The 21935-nt window shown below is 53.1% G+C and overlaps 3 protein-coding genes and 1 pseudogene across 3 annotated transcripts; 2 read left to right on the top strand and 2 right to left on the bottom strand.

Annotated features, from left to right (window-relative positions):
• Window positions 1-126: 126 nt before the first annotated feature.
• On the top strand, window positions 127-1572 carry LOC113146889. The gene is made up of 6 exons (XM_026335585.1): window positions 127-186; window positions 305-386; window positions 478-674; window positions 1050-1221; window positions 1254-1339; window positions 1414-1572. The coding sequence occupies exons 1-6, from the start codon at window positions 127-129 to the stop codon at window positions 1570-1572; spliced, it is 756 nt and encodes a 251-aa protein (XP_026191370.1).
• A 510-nt stretch (window positions 1573-2082) lies between these two features.
• Window positions 2083-3771, bottom strand: LOC34620051 (40S ribosomal protein S3-3). The gene is made up of 4 exons (XM_026335575.1): window positions 3754-3771; window positions 2786-3170; window positions 2454-2593; window positions 2083-2253 (listed from the first exon to the last, which is right to left on the bottom strand). Exons 1-4 carry the CDS (start codon window positions 3769-3771, stop codon window positions 2083-2085), a joined length of 714 nt encoding a protein of 237 aa, XP_026191360.1.
• A 2623-nt stretch (window positions 3772-6394) lies between these two features.
• Window positions 6395-11115, bottom strand: LOC34620050. The gene is made up of 8 exons (XM_026335565.1): window positions 10863-11115; window positions 10473-10793; window positions 9094-9181; window positions 8709-8805; window positions 7916-8512; window positions 7386-7517; window positions 7051-7246; window positions 6395-6891 (listed from the first exon to the last, which is right to left on the bottom strand). The coding sequence occupies exons 1-8, from the start codon at window positions 11113-11115 to the stop codon at window positions 6395-6397; spliced, it is 2181 nt and encodes a 726-aa protein (XP_026191350.1).
• Window positions 11116-12284: 1169 nt separating this feature from the next.
• LOC34617354 lies at window positions 12285-20576 on the top strand (annotated as a pseudogene).
• The last annotated feature ends 1359 nt before the right edge of the window (window positions 20577-21935 follow it).

The following is a 21935-nucleotide window of genomic DNA, read 5'->3' as shown; positions in this document are numbered from 1 at the left end:
ATTCACCCAACGCTTGAGCACAGGGAAACCGCATTGTAATGAACTGTCCACCTGGTAGCTCAGTCAATGTGACACGCGCTTCATTTGGTTCCCCTGTAATCAGTAGTAAGTAGGATTCATCTATTAATGGCCTTTCCGTCCGCCTTGATCCCTGCTCATAGCCACTGGCCAATGGATAAATGGAAAGTGCCATTATCCAACAAGTTTAGCATTTGCTCGGTCCAAATGCAGAAATAAACAAATGTGCAAGGTAATTAGGGCGTTTGAATACATGTGTCTGTAGTGTCTGAATACTATTTTTCAGATAGCAGCATCGCCTGACTTATTCCCAGATGAAACACCGCCAGAAGGTTGTGTTGGTGTCACCAACCTGATTATGGCAACTGGTGAGAACTCCAGACGAAATGTGGGCCCAGAGCTGCATTCTATCATTATTCATAACAGATTATACGTGTATCCCAGTCAAGTAAGTGTGAGGGTCACCCAATTCTTGGCTGTCGTGCATGCTTTCTCCCAGGGATCCAGCGCCGCTTTATAATCATGAGCGGGGATTCGTGACAGGTGTCACGCCCCATTATCTGGTCCTACCGAACCAATCCGCCAGATGTGCCCCTGGCAGATCCCTGAAGCAGAAGTCGACTGAAGGGCTGTTCCAAACGACAAAATATACGCTGGTAGGTATGCATGGGCTACAAGCCTAGGTCATGCGCACTCATCGAGTCTGCAGCCAGACGCCCTGGCTGAGTGCGATGAAGAGCCACAATGCACATTTGTCGTCTGGGAGTCGTCATCCGAGACGCCAGCTGTGTTCTGTACAGGTATATCTCTGCTTTCTCAGTTTAGCCCGTGCGCTGGCCTCTGATGCATGACATAGACCAGGAATGGGAAGGAGCGACTGAGAAAGAAGGCACTCTCGTGGCAGTGAAGCCATCAGAATTCGAGTAGGTGTACCGGCTTTTCTACGATTGCATACGCGCAGTGGAGAAACATTGTTTTACAGAGTTCACGGATACGCAGTATATTTGAACTATTTGGGGATCTGCATGCAGGACAACATCCTTAAGAAGGTGTCGGGCGTTCTGCGCATCCAAGGCAAGAAACGAGCTCACCCCATCCGTTTTCCATTCGTAGTACTTCGCGTTGTGCTACAGAAGGCGCAGAAATGTGCAACGAAACCGAAGGGTGCTCGTATGCCTCGTTTAGTGAGTAGACCATTAATCGGTTGAGCATTCCTTCACTAATCTTTTCTGTAGGCCTATCGACGGGCCTCGCATCCCTTCCTGGCTTTCAACAACATCTGTGGCTCTGCTCTGGCGTTCCCGCAATGATTCCAGTGAGTGTAATCGAGATTTTGCTCCCAGGTGCTCTATGTATACGTCTCGCCAGTTGGACGGCGCTGTTTTTTCCGTTAAGGTGGACACGGCAGGTATGTTGTTTGCTGCTGAAACAACGAATCGGCTACTCTCATCACAAGCCTGCAAACCAGCGCTCCCTCCGAGACCTGCGAGTCCCGTAAGAAAAGAATGCAAACCTGCCGTTCAATTGTTGCTCGATGATAGACGTATGAAATAAAGGAATATCTCGATCCTTCACACTATTCTCAAGTAGGTGTATTACACCCCCTTATCTTGCTGTTCGACCAAATAAGCAGCTCGTGTGTAGGGATACCCTACGCCTAGCCAAGTTGATAACAGGCGAATCTACGGCCCACCCAGCAGCTCTTCTTTGGCTGGGCAGATCTACTGATAATGCGGTAATTGCGGGAGGGGCGTGGTGCAAAAATACATGAACTAATGCCCTACTAGCAATGTAGAATGCTGGAGACGATGGGTAATTCCTGCCTACGCAGAATATCCGTGCGTGGACATGTGCGTCTGAGCGAAAGACGCAACCCCTTTTGCTGGTGACATTTGAAGCGTTGAACGAGCGTTTATTGGTCGAACGGCTCCCACCGCAAAGTGTCTGTCAGTAGGCAAAAAGATGGCACTGCGCCCGAGTACAGACACACGTGCATCTATTGTCTACCCGCCGGCAGATGCACTGAGCATCTTTACGCCTTTTTTAAAACACGGCAAGAACACTTTAGAGAGCAGGGGGGCAGAACGCCTGTGTAGGGTCTGGCGGTCCCATCACGACATAGATGTCGGGCTTAGGTTCCGTGACGATGATGGTGTCGGGTAGAGGAGTTGATGGTCCTTGCTTGCCCTCGGGGTCGAACGGCAACATGATGCTTACCCTCACACCCAGCACTCCCTGCACGCACACCGGCACAAAAAAACAAGCACGGCATAAGAGGGAATGCTTAGCCCCCGAAAAATACCGCAAACTCGCTGAACGACTAACTACACTATGCTTGCGTAGCCTAGCTAGGTTTCAAGATGCGGTGACACCTGCAAGCTGAATGGACTCTGTCCAGTGCTCAAAAGCTGGCGTAACGTTCGATCGAAACGCACCTGGCGGAGCTGCACAGATCTGATAGCCTGGTTCACGAAACGCTGTCTGGGCTCGCCAGTTGAGATGATGTATCCATCTCTAAACTTCATGCTCTTTGCACGCTGAGCTCTCAGCTTTCCAGACACGACGACCTCGCAACCTTTAGGTCAAGTACACGCACCAAAACGCAGCACACAGATGTACATACAGAGGGACGTAGTTTGCACAAGTGCGCGAAGAAAAGCCCCTGAAGCAGTTGAGAAGGCCGCTTGAGGGCCTCTTGTGGATTAAGCTGCACGTCCACATGTCAAAAAACTATGAACTGCGGATTCGAACCGAGTATTAGACTTACCCTTGGCTCCAGACTCCATGATGTGTCTCAAGACACCATAGCAAGCTCTGCGCACGGCAAGGCCCTTCAGAAGTTTGTATCTCAGGCTCTCTGCCTGAGCCATGGCGCAGAGTCCTCTGTTCTCGACGCGCTCCGCGAAGAGTTCGACGGAGTCGGGAGGAAAGCCGAAGCGCTTCTGCACGAGAGATGTAAGTTCTCTGATGCGGCGTCCCTTCTCGCCCAACACCTCGCGCGTCCTTGTTGCACGGATAATGATCTCCGTGCGAATAGGCGTCACACGGACCTCAACACCAGAATACCCATCCTCTGCCAAAGTGCGAGAGAGGAACTCGTTCAGCTCCGCCTGGAAGACACCGTCATTGACGAACTTCCTCTTCTTGGAAATCTAAAGTGCAGAAAAACACACACACAGTCACCGGGGATTAGCAAGTACACGGGTGCACGTGAAACGCACAAAGCAATCATCGCAACCAAAATGAACGTTACGCCCAAATTGCAATGCTCCACCAAGAAAGTGACACAAGAGGCACGATGCAAGCAAACACGACTTTGAGGCGTTTTCGAACGTCTGGAAAAGGCAAAAACCGGCGGAACTGCAAGCGAGGCACAGAGGCTGCATCTGTGCGTTCCTCCAGCCGGCACCAAAGGTCCATCGTGGCACTCTAACTAAATAATAGCGGCATCACCCATGGAAGAAAGCAGGTACACCTAAAATGACAGAAAATGCATATCCTCTGGAGTTTTGAATGCCTAAAGTTTCGTCAACCCCCGGTAGGGCCTGAGCGCCTCCCAAAGGAGCAGCGCAGGACGATCGCTGCTGACAATCCAATCCTTTGTGGCCTCTTTTAAGAAAATTAAAGCAGAGAGAAACAAAAGAGAGGAGCTATCGATGCTCAAGAAGTGCAACGAGCAGATGGCAATGGCAAAGACCGCATCCGGGCATCATGCGCATCCGGGGGTTTGCTTACGTTTGTGTTCGCCGCCATCTTCTCTTAGTTTTGGCAAAGGAATGAGAAATGCACAAAACATTTAAAGAAGACACGCGACCCAACTCTACCGCCTTGTGGTCAGTCTCTGCAGATTTCTTCGCAGATAAGTTCCACCCCACAACAGGAGCCTAGCGGCGGCTGCGCATGCACCGGCTGCCATTCGGTCGCTTTGTGCCTCTAGGAACTAACACAAACTCTGGCGAAAACTATTACATACCAGCACCCTTTTGCCTTGGTCTTCTAAGCCGTGATTCCAAATTCTTTATGACGGTCTCATCGGAATGCGCATCTCCTTGGTAGTCCTGGGCTTCCACAGGCAAGAAAGCACCGTATAGCGTGGCAAACGGTTCAGCTTGGTGTGTCCAGTATGAAACGTATAGACAAAAATTAACGAGTCTATCAAAATGTGGGCAAGCGATGCATTTTCATCGTACTCCACAACCTGCATAGCGTATCATGGAAACCTCCAGAGCAGTGCAGCACGCAATTTAAATGGTTGACGCAATATTTACACCCATGTTATCTTTATGCTCAATGTGGCAAGTACGCATGGCCCTTTAAGGCGTCATGGACACCTGCACAGCGCACCGGTACACCGGGAGTGGGGTCGCCTCTTCACGCATCCTACAGCGAGCAGGCAGCTAGGTGTAGCGCTTCATGTCAGGTATCCGTAAGGAGAAATTAAATTCCAGATTCAATGGAAATCTGGTAGGAAGCTAGCTAGTGCTATTCAAAAACAACTCCCGCCTTTCCTGTCCGCGACCCTTAGTTCCTGACCAGAAGGGAGGATTGCAAGGTTGCGCAGTGCTGCACGCTCTACTGTGCACCATGAGGACGCACAGCTGGATGCACATATCCTTTAGCCCACGCGCAGACAATATCGGGTCTTACCTTGTGTCTAAGCAACAGTGCTCTGTTAAAATTCTTTAGAGCCAGACCAACCATTCAATTCCTTACGAATTCTCAGACACAATATAACTAGTGGAGTACGAAGTGTACACGTGTAGCTTGGCCCGCTACAAAGAACGTACATGCTAAATGCCGCTATCTATGAACCCTCCGTTCCGGTTAAAAGATGTTGGTTCCAATGGGAAACACCAAGACAGGCAGACGAATTCATCGACCACGCTTTTTCACCATGTCCGAACCTCAGGCCCCTATGCTCTACGTTCTTTTATTGTGTTTGGTCTTACTGCAACGAGCACAGAGACCACTCTAGTCGGCCACCTTCACAGTCATGCGCCCACGTTGGGGATGAGTTGATATCTTCCAGCCCTCGATTGCGGAACCTCCCCCCGCCTGCGCGCTTCATGATGAGTGGAAGTTGGGGTATGCGGTACACTTGCAGACTGCAAAAGTCAGGAATGCCGAACCCCGTTACCTGCCTCTGAAAATCTCACCTGCAAAGAAGGCTTCGCTGGTCTTCATTGCATCTTTTTTCAAGGCGGCGATGCGCTGTACTGCGTAAGCCCCTCGACGATCTAATCCAAGGTCTGCCTCTACAAAGACATTTCGAGAATTCTCACCCATCAAGCGAGAAAAGCTGTCGGCGAGTGCTTATCTGGCGCAGAAGAACTGCAGAAAAGGCGCCTTGCGCAACAAAGGATTCCCAACTACGAGGGCCATTCCAAGAGACTTTCCCAGAGGATCTTCAGACATGCCGGTTTGGCGCAATTCGTCAGGAGGAGTCGGCGGAAGGGGGCTGGTTGGAGGGGACGAGTGTAGAGGGGCAGGGAGCCCTCTGCGGTGGGCGTCCTAGTGCGTGTAGAAGGAGACGGGCTAAGCCTTTTTCTGAAGTTTTTGAAAGGACGAGACGCTGCCGCAGCGCCTCGACATGTAGAGAGAACTGTGTCAGAGTGCGTAAAAGAGAGACTGCAGCCCCTAACGCTCCTCGCTAGGAAGCACTTGCGCGGCGTTGCGTTGCTTCAATCGGCGTGCCTCAGAGCTAGGGTTTGCCCGTGTCGCCAAAACATTGTATCAAAGGCTTAAAGGCAGCACGAGTCGGTGTGGTTAGCCTCGTTGGGGGGTCTTCCCCCTTTCCTCCCGTCTCTCCCGCAAAGCCTTCGCTAGGGATGCCCTGGCGGGTAGAAGCGGGAAGCCAAGAGATCACGATGAAGGCGGGGGAAACGTGGGGGGTTCGTGGAGAGACAGGATCAACAGATAGATAGAGGACCTAAGCCGGAGCGCTCTCTACACCACGCTTTCTACTCGACCTGCACTCTCAGAGAAAGGAGGCAGCGGCACGCGCAGCAGCAGGAATTTCCTCCCTTGCTGCTGCAGCACTTTACGCCTTCCATATTGGTCAAGCAGCAGCTCCTCCTCCTGCAGGCAGAAGCCAAACTCTGCTGCTCGGACGGCTCTTGTCGCCTGTCACGGATGGCTGGCAAGGAGGCGTCCGAACGGGAGCACGCCGCGGGTTTGAGGGCCTAACGTTTGCAGAGACACTACAAAAGATCCTTTTTTTTCTGGAGGCAATGCGTGTGTTGGTGCCGTGCATGCGCTGCTGCTGCCCCTCTTGCATGAGCCCAGTAGCCAGCGAGGTGTGTTTGACGGGTGGTGCTGCGCCCTAAGGACGCCTCTCCCCTTGGTCCGTACAGCTCAAAAAAAGTTCCCTGCTTCGTTACAGCAGGCTAGCTCCCCGCCTTTTTTTCAGCGTCCTGTGAGGCACAGGAAGCAGCAGCTCAGCATCCGCAAAGACGACACTTGCCGTGTCTTTGGGATGCTGCTCTAGCAACTGCAGCACGAAGCCGCACACGTACAGCTCGTGCGGCAGAGCCGGCGCAGCGCAGAGAGGACATCGCCAGCTCTCAGAGATCTCCGCTGAGAAAACTGAAGATGTTTCGGGGGATTCGTGGCGTCCTACCACTCCGGAGGAAGATTTCTCCCCGCAAACCTGTCTCCCGCGGAAGGCGGTGCTTAAAAAGGATTCCAAATCGAAGCAACTCGCATGCATGCACCACACAGAACGGGCCGGCAGAAGCATCTGCCGAGACGTTCCCTCTTCTGCTAGCGAAAGGCAGCGCAGACGGAGCGAGAATTCCTCTGCGCTTGCGGACTGCGCCACCGTCGCCGCTGCTGCTGCTTCTGCTGCCACTGTTCGTTCTACACGAGGTGTACCTACAGCGCAGACCCAGCCATGAATCAAAGAAAAACCTTCCGCTCCCCACACCACGTCCCCCAGAAAAAGATGCTGTGCCAAGAACAGGTTAAACAGCAGCAGGCAGCATCTGCTGCCGCTCCAGCAACAGGTGCCGCAACAGCAGCCACCTATCCTACCTGCCGACGCTATGGAGAAGCGTTTGAAGGGGGACGTCGCATCCTCAATTCCAAGGTGAGCTGCAGAGCTGAGCGGCACCTTGCTGCTGCTAGTGCTGGCTGGAAGTTGTGTGAGGCGGGTTCCGATTTGCCCTTTATTGCTGCGCTGCTGCAGCCGAAGTTGTTGCTTTTCTTCGCGCTCGAAAACGCATTGCAACTGAGGCAGGCACAGTGCAGCATAGAAAGCAGGGCAGTGCATGTAGCGCCCGCACCAACCCCTCTTCGAGCCATTTTGCATCCGCAAGGCAAGGGATATGAGGAGAAACTCGGAGCAGCAGCAGCATCACTGAACACACGTAAGCTCTGCCTCGGGAGGGATGCAGCGTGCGAAGCATCTGAATCGCCTTGAGGATCTGCGATTCGCTGAGTTGACGCGTTGCAGCCACTGCGAGCAGCACAGTCTTCTGGAGAGGCTCCTCCACTACCGCCTGTTGGTGGGTGCAGACACACAGTCACACATAAGTACAGTCACACACATAAATACACTCACACATATAAATACAGTCACACACATAAATACACTCACACACATAAATACAGTCACACACATAAATACAGTCACACATATAAATACAGTCACACACATAAATACAGTCACACATATAAATACAGTCACACATATAAATACAGTCACACATATAAATACAGTCACACACACAAATACAGTCACTCACATAGATACAGTCACTTACATATAAATACAGAAACACACACAAATACATACATACATATACTTAACACATAAGCATATACAAACGCAGACTATGCAGCAGCTTCAAGGCTTCTGAACCCTTGAACGGCCTTTCCTCAGGATGCTCGTGCTTGCTTGCTGCTTGCTCCGCGTGCAGTCGCTCAGCTCTTCACTCACGGAGATGGTGTAAGGACTGCCCGTTGGGAAGGCGGAAAGTGGCACCCTGAACATAGGCGTTTGGTCGTCGATATGCAGCGTCACGAGCAGCTTGTCATGCATGCGACGAAGGTTATCCTTTGATGCCAGCGCTTCAGCGGGTGCTGCGGACGGTGCTGCAGCGCGATCTGAGGCTTCTCTCGACGCTTCGCTCGGCTGCGAAGGCTTCAAAGGCGATCCTCTAAGCCTGCATTCACTCCGCGCAGCGCTCGAATGAATCCACAGCCTCAGGATTTTGCGGGGTGCTGCTGCTGCTCCTGCTGGAGCGGTGCCTTCGACGGCGGCAACAGGGGGAGCAGCGGAAAACACGCGAACGTCCTCTCGCAATCCAGAGTTGCGACTGCCATGGCCAGATGCCACAGCAAGCAGCGAAGAAGCTGGAAGGAGCGCTTCTTCACGGCCGAAGATCGTCTCAGCAGCTGTTTCTTGAGTGCCCAAGGAAGTCGCCGAGGGCGAAGCAGCAGCAAGACTCAGTGGCACAACCGTTGAAATCCAAACGACTTCCGTGGAGGGATCCTGAGGCAAAAAGCACAGGGAGAAGCCTCAGACCTTGCTGAAGAGTGCTCCGCGCAGCGAGGGGTCGACAGCAGCAGCTGCTGCTGCTATCGCAGAAGCGCGAGCGAGAGAAAGAGAGGAGCGTCGAAGCATGCAGATACACATGCACAGCAGTAGTAGCCTCTCTTTGTTGCGCGTCGTCGCGGCAGCAGCGTACCGCGAGAAGGAAGCGGCAGATGACGCACAAGAGCCTTTCCCCCCAAAAGGATGCCAGCGCAGTAGAACAAGGCGCATGCAGCCACAGGGCGCAGCAGCTGCATTTACACTGCAACAAAAGGAAGCCACCAAAAACATATCCGAGTTGCGGCAGCACTGTTCGCGGGAAGAGCACATACATACATACACGCAAACACACACACACACAGCGATGGAGAGCGCACTTCCCCTGCTAAAAACAAAGATCAGCTACACGCCTCCTCGAAACTGCAGCCAAGAAACGACTTCCTACGTGTCTAGATGCAGCGGGTGCAGTAAGGCTGCTCTTCTCGGTGTCTGTAAGGATCTGCATCAGCATCACACGCAAAACGAAGAAGGGCAGAAACCTCCGCTTAAATCTTCTTGCATCTACTGCACCTGCTACACCCACCGCTGAGTCAGAGTCACTTGCCACTGCCTCTCCCGATGAGGGGCCTTAGAATAAAATGATTAAAGCCAAAAGCGCAGAGAGCGGACAGCGCAATGCAAGAACGCGTGTGCAAGAGACATATACATATATATAAATATATATTCATACATATGCATATGCATGGCAAGCGACATCTCGCGATAGGAGATGCCCTTCTTAACGGAAAGCAGACGAGAAGACACCCATACGAGACCATCCATACTTTAGATACATCTATCAACATAGTATACATCTATCCATACTTTAGATACATCTATCCGTACATAAGATACATCTATCCATACATTAGATACATCTATCTACACAGTGTACATCTATCCGTACATTAGATACATCTATCCGTACATAAGATACTTTTATCTGCACAGTATACATCTATCCATACTTTAGATACATCTATCCATACATTAGATACATCTATCCGTACATTAGATACATCTATCTGCACAGTACACATCTATGCATCCATCCATCAATGCATGCACCGACGCGGAGGCACGAGATTAAGCGGCACTTTCTAAGGAGCCGAAGGCAATGCTGTATTCGCACACATTCATGTAAACACAAGAGGTCAGCGTTGTTTGGCAGCGAAGCGCCTTCACACACTGCAGACTGCACAGTTTGTTCGCCAGGTTGTAAGGAGGGCATGGTGGAGCTTGATTTCGCTTACATTGCAGAGACAGAAGGCTTCAACCTTGTCCTCTCGTAGAATGCTCTGAACACCAGGGATGGCGATGTAAGCCGCCTCGCTTAGCACAGCGGCTCGCTGCTGGAGGGGAAGGAGAGGAAGCGCCTCCAGGAGTGAGCGCTGGCGAGAGGCGTGGCGTGGCACCCCTTCTTGCAGAGGCTGTGTCGCTGAGTGGGCTACAAAGGCGGCGTTAGGGAATGAAAGGATAGGACGACTGCTAGAGCGTCGTGTCGTGGATATAGCGCCTCCTGCTGTTGAGACTTCTGTTGTCGATGGTGGCATAAAAGACAAGGCAGCACGACACTCCGCAGCTCCCCGTCGTGGTGGATAGGAGGTTAAAGTGCGGAGGTGAGGGGGGTCTGTCGGCAGTATTGATGCTGCTCGGCTTGCAGCTGATTGCTCTGTCGAGCTGCTAATGCAGTCTTGACTGTGCGACTGCTGGCGTTGGTGCTGCTGCTGCTCTTCCTCTTCAATTTCCAGAGGGGTGGTGCGGTCTAGGGAGGGCTTACTGGTAGAACTGCGTCTGCTGATGCCGAAAGGAGCTCTGTGAGACGTGCTACAGGAGTCAAGATCGCTGCAGGTGCCTTCCTTTAGCAGTTTAGAGGCACAGGCATCTCTTGCGGAAGTCTGAGTTTCCTCTTGTTGACGTTGCTGCTTCTGCAGCTGTTGCAGCAATCGCCGCTTCTTGCGGCGCATCCCGAGGGGGCACACATGGCTGCTGCTAATGCTGCTGCCAATGCCACTGCCTAGACAGCGGTAGCGTTTGTAGTGGCAGCAAGGGGGAGCCTCTGGGCGTGCACCAAACAAGCCGTGGGCTTGCGTTGCAGCAGCAACTGCAGCCACCGCTGCTGTTGCTGCTGTCTCGGCGAGCCGGAGTGCAGTCTCCTGAGGCAGGGAGGCTAAGCTGCTCGTTGAATGCCACGGAGAGCCTGGGGTGTTGCTGTTGTCGCTGCTGACGCTTGTCGCGAGCTGCTGCGACCTTTGCCGAAAAGTGTGGCGTTCATGAGATCTCTGAGAACGGGGGGGGGGTCCATGAGGAGATGCTGGGGTGTCTTCAAAGTCGGAGCATACATCGAAGAATTCGTTTTCGGGAAATTGATGCGGTTGCTGATGGAGAGGCGCATTGGGAAGGGATGCTGCTGCTGTTGCGTCGGGGTCAGCTGAAGCGTCATAGTCGTGCGCATCCAGCTCGCCCACTTGGCTGTCGCTGCTGCTCAGCGGCGATGCCGTTTCCGAGTGCGAGTTGCCCATATCCAGAAATTTCAGAGCCGATTTGAAAGGGGGGAGTCGGCTGACGAGGGGGGAGGGGAGCGGGGGGTGGGTGGGTGGAAAAGAGGGGGGAGGTTCGAGGGGCTGCAAGCGTGTTTACTGCCGCGGGAGAGCATAGAACACCGCGCAGCAAGGCTTAAAACGGAGTTAAACTACAAAGGGGGCTTTAAAGTCTGCGGAAACTCGAGGAAGAAGGCTACTTGACGGGCTATAGCAGTCAAAACAACCCGCAAACGAGCCTGAGGGGTGTTGTTGTTGCTGGCAGGAGGGTCACACACTCCAGGCACACCGTTAGGATCCTCTGCCTTCATGGGGCACTTGAGCGGCAAAGCAACCCCGACGAGACGCTGCTAAGGAGTTTCTAATCGAATTGGCGCAGCGGAAGCCTGAAAAAGGCCGCAGCTGCAAGGCATCCTGTGACGCAGCACCCTAGGTGTGTAGTGATAAGGCCCTCATGAACACAGCCACGACCAGCCCATGCTCCTGCGCAGCCTTCTAAGTGTCTCGGCTGCTGTTTCTGCTTGTTTTGGTGAGTATTACGAGTTCCTCGCTCTGGCTGCCGCCTTCTTTCTGCAGCAGAGCAGGAAGCAGTGCACTGTCACTGCCAATGACTTTCCCAGTACAGCTTCTGCCGTGACACCTGCGGAGCTCGCTGCTCCCGTCGGCGGACGCCTTGCGCCTTGCCGCTTCTCCTGCCTCCGAGATTTTTTTCTCTTAGTGCCGCGGATGCTGCCGAGGATATTTGGAGGCATTTCAGGGGCCTTCTGCGGCATCCCCATCCCTTCCTCTTTGCGGCAAGAGCAGCAGGGGAGTGTTGAAGAAGTACAGAGCAAGCAATCTTGCCGCATGGCCTTCGCAGGAACGCGGCTGCATGCGCTCCTCGCAGATGACTGAGGCTACTCCGCTTTCTCCGGCTGCTGCTGCTTGTGCTTGTGCAGCTGCTGCTTCTGCAGCAGAAGTGCCTGCTCAGGCTGCATCCTCCTCGGAGCCGGGGGGCAGCACTGCCGATTCGCCAAACACCGCGCAGCAAGGATCAACAAACACAGCCACCCAGCAGCAGCCTCCGCAAGAGCAACCAACTCGCCAGCAGACGCAGAAGCGAAAAAGCGGAGGGGGTGCTAACCGTGAGCTGCTACGCCTCCTCAGCGGCTATGGCAACTCCTTCGACGAATTATGCTTAGCCTTCAGTGGAGATCGCAGCAAACGGCAGCGAATTCACGTACCCAGCTCCAACGCCGTGTCTACTTCTGCTGCTGCTTCTGCTACTACTGCTGCATTTACGACTGCTGCTGCTGCTTCTACTACTGCCACTGCTCCTCCTGCTGCATCTACGACTGCTGCTGCTGCTGCTGCTACTGCTGCTGCTCCTCCTGCTGCATCTACGACTGCTGCTGCTGGCAACACTAAGGGCCACCCCAAGAGCAGCTGCAACGAGAAGAAAAGACAAGGACCATCTTTCCAGCCTTTCAAGAGTTCGGCAACAGCAGGCACCCCTGCAAGCGCTAAGTCGACGGCGGCAGCAGCAGCACCGCAAACATCCGCAGCAGCGTCAGAGCCCGTCGTGACTACTGCAGCAACTGCTGCTGCTAGGGATGCCGTTCAGGAGGATGATGAGAAAGACTTGCTGCTGGCGAGCTGCCCTCGAGAGCTTCGAAGCCTTGCAACCTCTTCAGAGCTGCTGTTAGCCTTTGCAGATAATCACCGCAGCAGACGGCGGACTGCAACTGCCAATAACAATAACATCTGCAGTGATCTTACGCTACAGAAAAACCTACAAGAGCCATCAGCAAGAGGGTCGACGCGGACGGCAGCAGCACAGAAGAAGCAGCAGTTGAAGCAGCAGCAGTTGAAGCAGCAGCAGTCGAAGCAGCAGCAGTTGAAGCAGCAGCAGATGAAGCAGCAACAGCAGTTGAAGCAGTTGAAGCAGCAGCAGCCTGAACAACAGCAGCTGAAGCAGCAGCAGCAGTTGAAGCAGTTGAAGCAGCAGCAGCCTGAACAACAGCAGCTGAAGCAGCAGCAGCAGTTGAAGCAGCAGAAGCAGCAGCAGCCTGAACAACAGCAGTTGAAGCAGTTGAAGCAGCAGCAGCCTGAACAACAGCAGCAGTTGAAGCAGTTGAAGCAGCAGCAGCCTGAACAACAACAGCAGTTGAAGCAGCAGAAGCAGCAGCAGCCTGAACAACAGCAGTCGAAGCAGCAGAAGCAGCAGCAGCCTGAACAACAGCAGTTGAAGCAGCAGAAGCAGCAGCAGACTGCCCAGCAGGCGGAGCTAGAAGACTGCGAAAGGCATCAGGAAAAGACGCCTCAGAAAAATCCTAGAGGAGCTAAGAAAGAGCAGCTCGACGCGTCGAAGGAGTCTCCTGATTGTCTGAGGGATGAGGCAGCAGTTGTGGCTTTTACAGCCTGCAGTGAGGATTTGAGGCCAGTAGCTGCTGCCGTCAAGGCTGGAGCTGACAGCACTGTTTGTTGCAAAAGGAGCAACAGCAGCCTCAGCAGCACCAGCAGCAGCTGCTTGCTCGCCACAACGAACGGCGGAAGCGAGCGCAGCAGCACAGAAGGCAGTCGCATAAAGGCGGAAGATGCGAGCAATCTGCCGCCTCTCTTCAGCAGCTTTGAGGGGGATCAGGAGGTTCTCTCCACGTCTGCAGAGCTGAAGGAGGCAGAGAGTGTCGCCTCCGCTGCGGCTACAGCTGGAAATAGGCAAGACGAGCAAAGGAAGCAGAAGCATGGCGATGAGCAGCAGCAACAGCGGCAGCAGAAACACCAACAGAAACAGCAACAGCAACACGAGTCAGCAGAGCTCTTTGTGCCAAGCCGTCCTGCCGCAAAGATTAGGAGACGCCCTATGAAGGCTAGCGTAAGTTGTTTTAGCGGGGAAAAGTTTGTTTTTCACGTGTGTCTCCTCCTACCGAGCCCGTTCTTGTAGCGGCGCAGGCAGCTGTCTCTCCTAGCTGCCGTTCGTAGCAGCAGCAAGAAGCACCCTGGATCGCTGTCTGTGGAAGCTAGCCAGCGCAGTAGCAGCACCAGCAGCAGTAACGGCAACAAATAGAGCAGCTCGCGCGGCCGTTAGTTGGTGGATGGGAGTGTTTTGTTATGGTTTCTTTGTGTGTGCGTGTATGTGTGTCGTTTTTCTTTCTTGCTCCGCATGCGTCTGGTTCGACAGCATGGATAGGGGCGTTTTTTGTGGCTAGCTTTTGGAGTCGTCTTTTTTGTGGTGGACTGTATGTTCAGGCGATCAGCAACTTTTGTTTTTGCTGCATTTGTGGAGGCCATGGGGAGCTTCTCTGCTGCGACTTCTGCCCCCTTGTGATGCATGCGGGGTGTCTGTACAGCTGCAAGCCGATTCGGCGGTACATCCCCGAAAATCGGCGTGTTGCTGCTGCAGCCACGTTCTACGGGCAGGGCAGTGGTCTTTCTGCGGCTATCACAGCAGAAGTGCAGCAGCTGCCTCCTGTGCCGCCTCCTGTGGTAAGACGACACGCTCACACGGAAGCTGTGAAGCAGTCTCAGTCCTGCACAGGTTCGGCAGGGGCAGCCTTGACGGACGCGTCTTCTGCAGCAGCTGCTGCTGCTGCTTCTGCAGAAGGCGGCGAGACGACGAACTCCTGGATGTGCCCTGTATGCCACGGAGAAGCTGTGCCAGCAGATGCGATAGCAAATCACCCTGCCTGGCGCAGCAAGCGCGTTGATTTCGAGCAGTTGGCGACGGAGGGAGGCCTTGTAGCTGTTTTCAAGGATCTTCGAGAGCTTCGGCGCTTCTTTTCGGGAGATGTCGCATGGTCTAAGTGGTGTGCGAAGCACGCACAGCGGGTTCTCGCGAAGAGCAGGCGCGTGCAAAAGAAGCAACAGCAGCAGCAGCAGTCGAAGCAGGTTCAGCAGAAAGAAAGGTGTGGCACCACCGTCCCTGCAAGCCAGCAGCAAGCAGAGCAGCAGCACCAGCAAGCAGAGCAGCAGCAGCAAGCAGAGCAGCAGCAGCAGCAGCAGCAAGCAGAGGGAGGCGGAGTGTATGTACACCTCTCAGACCTACCAGGGGATGTTGCAAGGGAACTGCTGCAGTCTATGGGGAAGGTGGCATCTCTTCATGCCGTTTTTTTCCTCCGCGACTTCATTCTACAGCTCGGAGAGAGTTCAAATGATGATGATCAGCAGCACTTTTTGGTAGGTCGCTCTCTGTGTGTGTGTCTGTAGGCAGCTGTTGGTGCCCTCGCCACGCCTTCTGACTTGTGTCTGTGCGTCAGACGGTTCCGGTGTTTGTTGATGCTTTTTGGATGCTTTACGCCACTCTGTTGCTGCTGGGTGCATGTGCGTGACAGCACTCCGCGAATGTCAGCCCTCCTCTGCCACGCTTTTGCCAGCAGTGCATGGGGTGGAGCGGAGGCAGCCTCTGCTCGGCGAGGAGGCGACGCAGCTGGATTTCTCGCTGCTGCTGCCGTGTGTGCTGCCTTCAGGAGTATGGACCAGAGGTGGCATATCTGTTAGCCAATTTGTTAGGCTATATGGGGCCTTCCCGTGTGCTCCAGCAGCCGACACTGCGTGCTGCTGCCTCCATCCTCAACGTATGGAGCCGCAGACGTAGCCGCCTTACTTCCGATGGTCTCCTCCATGACAGCAAAGTCTTCGCCTTGTTGGAGGCATCGTGGGCTCAGCTGTAAGCGCTTTTCTGGCTTCAAACTGTTGTTTTTCTCGTCCCTTTCTTCCTTCGTTCGCGGCTTCGTAGTGTGGTCTGGGCATGCCGGAGAGCCGGTGTTAGCCATTGGCGGCTTCTAGCAGCAGATGCTGGAATGCACCAGGAGCACCAGCAGCAGGAGTAGCAGGAGCACCAGAATCAGGAGCGTCAGTAGCAACAGAATGAGGAGCATCAGTAGCAACAGCCGCAGGAGCATCAGTAGCAACAGCAGCAGGAGTAGCAGAAGCAGGAGCACCAGAATCAGGAGCCTCAGTAGCACCAGAATCAGGAGCATCAGTAGCACCAGCATCAGGAGCACCAGTAGCAACAGCAACAGGAGTAGCAGGAGCACCAGCACCAGGAGCATTAGTAGCAACAGCAGCAGGAGTAGCAGGAGCACCAGAATAAGGAGCATTAGTAGCAACAGCAGCAGGAGTAGCAGGAGCTTTCCGTGTGCTGACGCACGCCCGACAAGTTCTGGTGCTCTGCTACTGCTGATACAAAAGTGCATGCCTATATGTGTGTAACAGTGTATAGACACCTGTTTTTTTTGTGTGACATGATATGCATATGGCCATGTACATATAATATATGTATATGTATGTATGTCCACATGTATACCGCCTCTGTATTTATGGGCATGGGGATATGAGTTGGCATGCGTGGAAGGCGTATTTTTTTGTATCTGTATTTGTCTGTTTTGCGTGTTTTTGCTTTGTACGACAGCATGGTGCATCGGCACTGCACACTGAGCAACATAGCACCCTTGCTGCATCGGGTGGAATATTTGGGGTGGCTAGAGGAAGTGCGAACAGCCGTTCGTTCTGGCGGGCTTGGAGCGCTAGGATTTGATTTTCAGCGAGATCATTTGCTGTTTTATGAGCTTACTGCCTGTCCGAATTGCAACGGCAAAGAGGGAGTTCAAAGCCGATTCGGTGAGCAGCCGCAGACCGCTTCTTTGCAGCAACTCGAGAGCTGCTCTGCATGCATCGGATCGTGAAGTTTTCTCCCCAGACTCACCGCATGCCTTGTGTTGGCTCCTATTCTCGGCGACCTCATCTTTTGCATCCTCTCTCGGTTGTTCTTCTTCATGACTTCTTCTCGCCTCAATCTGCGCATCCACGGCGTTCCTCCGTTCATACGTCTCTCATGTGTTTGTCGTTTCCCTGTTTGTATACCCCTCTGCGCGTGCAATGGCAAGGGCAGCAAAAATCAGCTGTAAAAACAGGCTAGCTACGAGCACATAAGGACTCGTTCGAAAAGTGTATCAGTTGTGTCGGCTGTATGTGTATTTGTATGTGTATTTGTATGTGTATTTGTATGTGTATTTGTATTCGTATGTGTATTTGTATGTGTATGTGTATTTGTATGTGTATTTGTATGTGTATGTGTATGTGTATTTGTATTCGTATGTGTATGTGTATGTGTATTTGTATGTGTATGTGTATTTGTATTTGTATGTGTATGTGTATTTGTATGTGTATTCGAATGTATGTGTATGTGTATTTGTATGTGTATTTGTATGTATGTGTATTTGTATGTATGTGTATGTGTATTTGTATGTATGTGTATGTGTGCTGCTGCTCTTGAATGCTGCAGCTGCCTGCATGACTTGCGGCTGCCAGTTGCTACCCGAGGTGTGCTGCATTGACTTTGGACGCCTCTTCGAGCAGCTCGTTTGGGGATCTTTGCTGCATCGTGCCGGGATAAAGGCTTTTGCTGGCACCATCAGCAACAGCAGCAGCAACAGCAGTAGCAAGAACGGCAGCAAAAGCAGCATGTCTTTGGTAGCGGCTATTCTTCAGGAAATGTCGCGCAGTGTGCGCCCTTGGAGAAGCAGAAGCGACTTGGGTACAGAAGACTGGCGCAATCAGGTTTACATGGTAAGACGTGTCTGCCTTGTTGTTGTTAATGCGATTGTTTCTTGGATGCAGGGACTGCTGAGTAATCCTCGTGTTGGTAAAATGAGTGGCGGGGGGTGCGTGGAAAGATGGGGGGCTGGTAGAAGGCGGAGGGTGGGTAGAGGGGGCAGAGGATGTTGACCACTAGGAGTGCTGGTGAAAGGCTGTCTCCTGCCTAGTTGCTGCCTGAAAGCGGCAGGCTTTGTCATGCATTTTTTACTGCATCTTAATAGAGAGAGGGTGCAGCCGCTATCCTGCAGGTGACACATGCACTACTAGTAGTTAGCGGATGGGGAAGATTTTCGTTGGATTTGCGGGAGCGATTCTGGCTGCCAGACTGTCGCTTCTTGCGCTTCGCTCTCCATGAAGCGATTGCTGTAGACGACGTCGAAATGGCTGGAGAAATACTCCATGTAGGCGCAGCAGAAAAACGGCATGCATGTGTGTGCTGAAACTGACGGTTCATGGGCACTTGCTGCCGCAGTACCTCTCTCGACCTGTCTCTCTTCTTTTTTGTATTTCTCTCTCTGCGTGTTTTTTTCTCTCCCTCTCTACATATCTATAATATATATATTATATATATGGTGTGTGCCAGACGAGGAAACCGGCATTTCTGGGCGCTTCTTTCGCTTGAGCGTTGTCTGTGTCTCTTGCCTTCATTTCAGAGCAGCTGTCGTTTTCTGTTTCTGCGACTGCAAAGTTTTTGGCTTCCCTGTCTGTCTGCGTGCCTCCTCTCGCGCCTTTTTTGCCTTTGCGTATACTTCCTCCTGCTCCTCGTATTTTGTATCCGAAAGGCGGACTGACGTGTAGCTCAAGCTGCTGCTGCTGCTGTTGCCGCTGCAGGCACTGCGTTTGTTTGTGGCGTCTTGTCGCGCTGCTGCTCCTGGCGAGGACGGCGCTTCTGGAAGGGGGTCTGCCGCTGTCTGGTGCGGCTTGTCGCCTTTAACTGAGGACGAAGAAGCAGAGCTGCAAGCCGAGGCTTTTGCTTTGCGGCTAGCGGTGCAGCATGGCATTGTCTTCCTGCTCGCGAAGCAGCAGAAAGGCTGCAGGGGTCGATGGACGCCTAAGGACGAGACTCAGTATAAGACTTTCCACGCGTCGTATTGCGCTGCTATGGGTCGGTGATGAGACACACACATCTTTGATTCGGTCGTGCTTCCTTGCATGCATGCGTGATGCCGATCTGAAGGAAGCCTATGCTTGGTGTGCGGAGGCAGCAGTGGCAGTGGAAGCGGCAGCAGCAGCAGCAGTAGCAGTGGAAGCGGCAGCAGCAGTAGCAGTAGCAGTGGAAGCAGCAGCAGCAGTAGCAGTAGCAGTGGCAGTGGAAGCAGCAGCAGCAGTAGCAGTGGCAGTGGAAGCAGCAGCAGCAGTAGCAGTGGAAGCAGCAGCAGCAGCAGCAGTAGCAGTGGAAGCAGCAGCAGCAGTAGCAGTAGCAGTGGAAGCGGCATGTCTTGCGGCTAGCCAGGCAACCAAAGCCGTAAAAGCAAGACAAAAAAGATGTGTTTGTCTTTACTGGTGTGAACGGCGTCGTTTTTAGGTCTGATTCGCCCCCACAGAGGCGGCCAGAGGAGTGCCGAGGCTGATCGTCAGCATGCAGAGTGGCAGGAGTTATTCGTCTCACCTCCTCCTGAAAAGCTGCTCTCAGATCCCTCCTGCTGCTGCAAGCTAGCCGCGGCAGAAGCAGCGCACAGAAGCACTGCGAGGAAAGCTGCCAGGGAGAGTCTCATGGTTGCAGACAGCGAAGTCTCTCCTTACCTCTCGTGTGCTGTATCTGCCCTTATAAGGCCCCCCGCTGAGGACGAAGCCGCCAGCTTGATTTCTAGAATCAAGGTATACCTGACATCTTGCACTCTCGAAAGGCGTTGCGCCTCTTTTAGATTTACTTGCACGGGTTGCGCTCCTTCGCAGACGTGCCCTCCTGTCACTCCCTGCTGCTCGCGCTGCCAGGCTGCTCTCTGTGTTCTGCTGCACAACCGCTCCCCACGCTTGAGTGTAATGCTCCTTCTAGAAGCCCCCTCCGTCTCTCGTCTCCGCTTCTTGAGCGCGCTGCGCGACTTGCTGCGGCTGCAGCGAAATCGCCGTTTTACGACTGCTGCTCGTGATGCTGTGGCTTCGACTCAGGTCACAATTCGTGTGCTGCACAGACCAGTCAGCTGCAAAGTGTGGCGAAAGCTGGCTTGCAGCAACCGCGCACGCCGGCTGAAGCTTTTTCGGGAAGCCTCGTTGCTTGCGCAGCTCCCCGTCGGACACCAGGAGGTGTCTGTAGCCGTCTACACTCTTCGTCACCAAAGGTTAGCAGCACTGCAGCAACAGGAGCCAGCGCTACTGCTGCTGCTCATACTGCTGCTCATACTGCTGCTCATACTGCCTTTGCTGCTCCCACAACAGAAGCACTTGCACTTGCAGTTGCAGTTCCGTGAGTAGATATACGGCCGACAGACGGGGGCTGTTGGATATGTGGTTCGTCTCGGTTTGTGTGTGTGTATTGTCTCTGTGTTTGTGTATTGTGTGTATTGTGTGTATTGTGTGTGTGTGTATTGTGTGTTTGTTTGTGTATTGTGTGTTTGTTTGTGTATTGTGTCTGTTTTTGGGGGTATTGTGTCTGTTTTTGTGGGTATTGTGTCTGTGTGTTTGTGTGTATTGTGTGGGGCTTTCTCTGCGTTTTTTGCGGCTTTTTTTGGCGTCTGCAGCTTTGTTTGCTTGTCAGACTTGGCAGTACTCCTTCAATGCACTTCGATATACCTGCAGCACCGCGTTTGCGGCTGGTTGCGACCTCCCGTGGCTGTTAGGGGGCCTCCTCGACAAGCTGCAGCGCGAGCACGAGGCGGCGAGACAGAAATGTTGCAGCTGTATTCTCTAGCGGACCTTAAACATCTGCAGTTTGTGCGCAAATTTGCTGCTTTTTTACTGTTGCTACTGCTGCGGGTGCTCATTCGAGAGCTTTTTGTTGCTGAATCTTGGTTCTGCTTGCCTGCCTGTCCCTCAGCTGCGGCTGCAGCGTCGGGCTTTCCGTTGCTGCTCCTTGCTTTTTGCTGTCTCTCGCATTGCTGTCTGTCTCTCCATGATTGCTGCAACGGGGAGCGGCGCGGCTTTTACGTTGTGCTGTGTGGGAATGCGTATCGCAGCTGCATGCATCGGCAGCAGCTCCGGAGATGCTGCTGCTCCCGTTCTCGAATCTCGTCTCGTTTATTGCTGCAGTAGACAAGTGAGCCGCTTACCTCTTTTCTGCCTTTGATGATATTACACCAGAAGCAGTAGATGATGGCCGCAGATCCAGCACGAGCGCGGCGCACTTCACAGCGCGTCTAGACACTGCAGTGCCTCGGTTGCCGTTCCTGGTGCAGACAAGTCTTCGGGAGGATAGCTCCGTGAGAGCGCATGCAGCAGCGGACTTGGTGTGCTGCTGCTGGCTCCAGCAGCAAAGGCAACAGGCGTCATGGGCTGCGCTGATCGCTGCAGAAACAAGACTACTACATCGGGCGACTGTCTCGCTCGTAGCAGGAACGCATGAGGCAAAGGCCACTAAGTCTCCCGCCATCACCACTGCAGCTGCAGAATCCCCTAATGCAATTGCGAACCGATATCTACTCTTGGAGTGCCTGCTTACTCCAGTGTATGTGGCCTTTTTGCATGCGCCAAATATGTTGGAGGCTTCGCACAACACGCAAACCTCATGGTTTCGAGGGAGGGGAGGGAAGGCCCACCATAGAGACGCTCTCGGTGCTTTGTTGCGAGGGTACCATATAAACCAAGGAGACAACTGCAGTGCTTCCTGTAGTAGATGTAGAGACGCTTCTTCCTGGCGCTGCTGCTGGTGCGGGCCTTTTTTATGAGCCCTTATGCTGCTGCTTCGCCAGCAGTACCCGGTAGAGGGTGATTTTATCAAGAAGAATGATTCATCAAGCACACAAATCATATAGGGCAAATGTCTGTTAGTTGCTGGTGGTGTGCCTTCTTCTGCATGCTGCTGCTGCTCTCTCTGTCTCTCTGTCTCTCTGTCTCTCTCTCTCTCTGTCTGTCTCTCTCTCTCTCTGTCTGTCTCTCTCTCTCTGTCTGTCTGTCTCTCTCTCTCTCTCTCTCTCTCTCTCTCTCTCTCTCTCTCTCTCTCTCTCTCTCTCTCTCTTTCTTTCTCTTTCTCTCTCTCTCTCTATCTCTGTCTCTCTCTCTATCTCTCTCTATCTATATATATCTCTCTCTATCTATCTATCAATCATATACTCTCCCTCAGCATAGCTCAT

This window comes from Cyclospora cayetanensis, unplaced genomic scaffold (genome assembly GCF_002999335.1).
Source record: "Cyclospora cayetanensis isolate NF1_C8 unplaced genomic scaffold, CcayRef3 CcayRef3_contig_114, whole genome shotgun sequence".
Lineage (NCBI taxonomy): Eukaryota > Apicomplexa > Conoidasida > Eucoccidiorida > Eimeriidae > Cyclospora > Cyclospora cayetanensis.
The sequence above is the reverse complement of the archived record's forward strand: the minus strand, read 5'-3'. Positions and strand labels throughout refer to the sequence as shown.